Raw genomic sequence first — 4,659 nt, forward strand, 5'->3', positions numbered from 1 at the left:
TTTCTACCCTTGTCCGTTGAACCATTACGAACCCTTGATTTCCTATAAACAAGGGCTGCAACCTAGGTAGTTTCACAATTATTATTGGCCAGCTGTTTTATACATCATCTTGATAGTTGGTTGGATGCGATTGATTTATTGTTTCCAAAAGAATGTTTAGAATCCTTTATGATGGTAAGGTGTTCCCTTCTTCCGTAGACTAATGGAGTAATGGTTTGTAGTTAGGGTTTGTTGCAATATGAAGGCTAGGTTCCGATTAATTTGTTATTCGAATCAATTATCAAGCTTGGACATCGTATATACCGATATTAATCGAATCCAAATATCGATATCCTTAATATCGAACCGATATCGATAAAATAAGGAAAGGGGAATGATTAAAATTGGTGTCATACAACCTATGAAATTGTATGATGTGTGTGTGAACTAGTATAATCAAAGATTACAACTTACAAGTTCATTTCTAAAATAATGTTTTTTAATACAAGTACAACGTTAATACATTAAACAATAAATAGTAGCAATTATTTAAGAGATAAAAAATGAAAATTCCTTAAATTATTCTATTTAACATTTTTTAACTAAAGAAACCATATGAAAGCACAATTATTAAAAAACGATTGTCCAAAAAGTAAGAATAAAAAATTACAATTTTTACCAATTCGAATAATAAATCACTATAAGAATCTAAATTGAGTTTTTTTAAGAACAAAAATTACATTTTAAAAACTGCAAACTATATATAATATATGGATATAACTGAAACCAAGCAATCGGTCTGGGTTACTTTTTACTTTAATCCTGCAAAAGTTAATTTCTTTGCTGGGCGTTTGCATTTAACAACTTGAACAAAGCAAGTTTGGTTTGAGTTTTTTTGCTTTTGTAAAAACAAATAAATGCCAAAATAATAAATAATATATTACAAACTTTTCATTCAATATTAGATATCCAAAACCACCGATATTCGTATATTTCGAAATTTCCGATATCACGATAATATCGGATAACTTTATATAATCGATATTCAATATAGGTTAAATATCGAAACGATAATATCGATATATATATTAGAATATCGAGATATATAATCGCAAACATCCCTAGTTGTAGTCCTCGGCTCTCTAACCGTAGAGATCACGGGCTCAAATCCTGGGGAGGTCCAAATTATTGTTACTTTGATAGCTTTAAGAAAAAACCAGGGCACTTCGTAAGGCGGACATAGCTGACGCTGAGGCTTAAATTAGATAAAAATAATAGTAAGGTGTTGAATTGAAGGTGTGAAATGAGATCAAGTCTGGTCGACGGGCTAGAAATCGCTCAGGGAGTGTTGTAGCCTAAAAAGCCCACACACACTACCGGACTCAGACCTTCAGACCAGACCTGTCTGGTCCTCGGTGTCACGGCACTTGATTCACGTAAAATGTCGTGTGTGGGGGGGGCTTGTCTTGGCGGACCGATTTTTCCTCGGGACCAGACTGTTCTGGCGTGTCTGATGGTTGTAACCCTCCGACCACCGACGGTCTCTGAGGTTCCCCTCCCCCTCCACTATTTATTTTGTCCGGTCTGTGAGTGTGTTAGCCGCTGTCTTCTGGTTCGGACGGCCGCGACCGTCCGCGACAGTCTTCATCCATCTGTTGCAGTGAGTGTTGCTGTTCTTAAGCGGCAGACATCGTGATGTCTTCACAGCAATTCCCAAATCGAACCAATGAAGCTGAAAAGAGAGGTTTTCAGTGGAGCTTATTGAGTCACTAAAAAGAGAACCGATGGTTTGTGGGACACTAAGTGCGATGCCTATGGCCGAATAGGGATCTACGGAGGGCAAGCACATGGTTCGCTGTTGGAGATATACAAAAAAAATCCAACCGAATGGCAACAATTGACTCGTGACTCTCAAGAAGAAGATATGAAAAATCTCAAGTTGCAGTGTTTCAGAAGGGAAAACTTGAGGGCGAGTGGTGGTCGAGACCAGAGCTACCCAAGGCGGTAGTGCCACTTGAGTAAGTATCGAGTACACGGAAGCGGAGCGGCCAAGTGGGCGTGCTACGGGCAACGGGGGTAAGCTTGAAGGGCCGGCTGAAGATGGGCAAGAAGGTCCCTAGGTAAGGTAAGCTTCACAACATATGCACTGTATTGTAATAAATTTATCCAATAATTTATTAAAACTTCTTGAATTTTATATAATTTTTATTTATTTATTTAATACTAGCTGAGTACCCGTCCTTCGTACGGGGATCTTATTGTTAGTAATGAGATGAGTACAGACATAATAGAAGCATGTTCTAAGTTACTATAATGTAGATAGTCAGTAAAAATATACTCGAAAACAGTCCTAGCGGTATTTTATTCGAGTATTTTCTCAGTATTTATAAACTTCTTTTCATTTCTGGAACTAAAACTAATAAGTCTAAAACTAACCTCGTGGCTGTTATCGTCTGGAAAAGAAAAATTAATTTTAAAATACCTGCCATTTTTGAAACGGTTTGGCCGATCTTTCTCATATACGAAAATTCGCCTCAGTTTTATTACTTCCAAGTAGTATTTTAAAATCAGTTTATTATGTACAATACCTGATGGGGATTGCAAATAAATTATTTTGCACACGATTAGTATTTTAATAAGGATATAATGATTTACAAAGGGGAACATATATTTTCCCCTAATAGTAAGCTAATAATAACAAAAATAATTGAAATTAAACATTCATTGCAGGTAAGAGCCAGTGAAACAACTGGAGCTGGCAGCAGCCAGATATATACACCACGTCTCTGGTTCTATGAACTCATGTCATTCTTGGAAGGAGAAGGAGATGATCAGAGAAGGATTGGATACTCTGGAAGAAGACGAGTCACAAATGGATGCTGTGGTAAGCAATTAGCAAAATCACGTTATTGCGCTCTTAACATATCCTCTTGAAACGTAAGGGCTCCTTTGTCGTTGTAGTTAATCAAAAAAACATTTTCGAATGGTTCTTTCCTTGTTTAGAAACAGTTCTTACACTCGATTGCTGCATTGGTGCCAAGGACCGCACCTCACGCCAATCCCCAGGTCGTAACTGCATTGTATTAACATCTTCAGTGTCAAACAGATGAAGGGGTTATGTACATTGCATTTCTCTGAGACAAGTAGTTGTGTAAGGCGCAACATGCAAGAACAACTACTTCTACATTTTCCACATTGATTGCAATGGCTTGTAGGAAAAACGCGAAACCGTGATGCTAATATGCCAAACGCGTTTTCAACAACCCTTCTTGCTCGTTGATAGTCTGCAGTTGAAAATTCTTTGCCCATGAGTAATATTTTTTAACGGGTAAGGCTTCATTATGTAAGGGCTAAGACTAAACCCAGAGTCTCCAAGGAAAACATATGGGACGCACTTATTCGTACCTGGTAAAGCTGTTGGCGCTGGTAATCTCAATTTCATCATTTATAAGTCTCTGGTAAAAACTCGAGTTTTGGAGGAACTGTAGAATCACACACACACTCCCATTGGCCCCAACATTTACGTACATAAACTGATAGTTTGCATCAACGATAGCAAATAACACTATGCTAAAAAACTTTTTATAAATTGTAGTACTGCGATCCGCTTCCTGTTGGTTTTTGTATAGCTATGTGTTTTCCGTCCATTGCTCCAACAGCGTTATTGATGTTCCACTTGGTCTCAAATTGATGTGCAAACAGTTCTCCATTCATCCTCAGTTTTTGGAATCTGAAAATAAAGCATACTAAATTGGTATCGTTAATTTCAGGAAACAGTTGGTGACCCAGGAAGTGGTGCAGCAGTGGTGCAAGAACAGAGCAACCAACGGCAGAACGCAGGTCCTTCTACTATTGTAAATCCGGCTGGGACTAGGGCTCCGATTCCACGAAAAAGGAAAATGAGTGCATTGGACAAAAAAAAGGAAGCCATGTTTGACTCTGTGCAAAATTTACTGTCTGCAACCGAGGCCGAGTGGGAGGTGATAGGTAAATCGCTTGGCTTACAACTCAGCCAACTCAATAACGATCAGCAAACCATTGCCCAAAAATTGATTTCAGATTATAATTTTTTATGGAAAGCGTGAGAAGCTGACTGACATGTCATGTATTAATCTAGCCCCAAATTCTTCGCCTCATTTCTTTCAAACAACCACACCTATCTTTTCAAAGCATGCACGATAAATCACAGATTCAAACGTTCAACACCTCCTTTCCCTTCTCAAAAATCGCAATACCCTTGTTGCAAGCCCATCTCCACCCTTCATTCCACCCTCCACCATCTTCAATAACTACAAATGAGTCCAATAGTAGTGCACAAGATGACTACAACATAACAGAGTTAAATTCAATCCAAAATCCTCGTGGTTACTACAATCCCGATCACGAATATTATTAATATTTTTGTAAAAGTTAATTTTTCTGTTAATTTCCCCACTATAGTCGTACATTTGGGTTCCATTCAACTAATAAGTATGAATTTTGTTGTAATTTTTTTAATGTCCTGTTTGGACTTTTTAAAATGACTTAAACGACTGTTTCAATGTGTATGCGACAGTATATGAGACTCATATGAGTTGTTTAAAACTACCAATAAACTAATTGTTATTGAATATTGTGTGGTTTATTTACCTTTATGTACTTCTTCAGACAGTGGTAAATTGCAGCACAGGTTTCAGGTAT

General features: G+C 37.5%; 1 protein-coding gene across 1 annotated transcript; it reads left to right on the forward strand.

The window, feature by feature from the left end:
- Positions 1 to 2,773: 2,773 nt before the first annotated feature.
- On the forward strand, positions 2,774 to 4,064 carry LOC124374700. The gene is made up of 2 exons (XM_046832869.1): positions 2,774 to 2,863; positions 3,750 to 4,064. The coding sequence occupies exons 1-2, from the start codon at positions 2,774 to 2,776 to the stop codon at positions 4,062 to 4,064; spliced, it is 405 nt and encodes a 134-aa protein (XP_046688825.1).
- Positions 4,065 to 4,659: the final 595 nt, after the last annotated feature.

The sequence above is a fragment of the Homalodisca vitripennis genome, unplaced genomic scaffold, assembly GCF_021130785.1.
Source record: "Homalodisca vitripennis isolate AUS2020 unplaced genomic scaffold, UT_GWSS_2.1 ScUCBcl_9672;HRSCAF=18239, whole genome shotgun sequence".
Taxonomy (NCBI): domain Eukaryota; kingdom Metazoa; phylum Arthropoda; class Insecta; order Hemiptera; family Cicadellidae; genus Homalodisca; species Homalodisca vitripennis.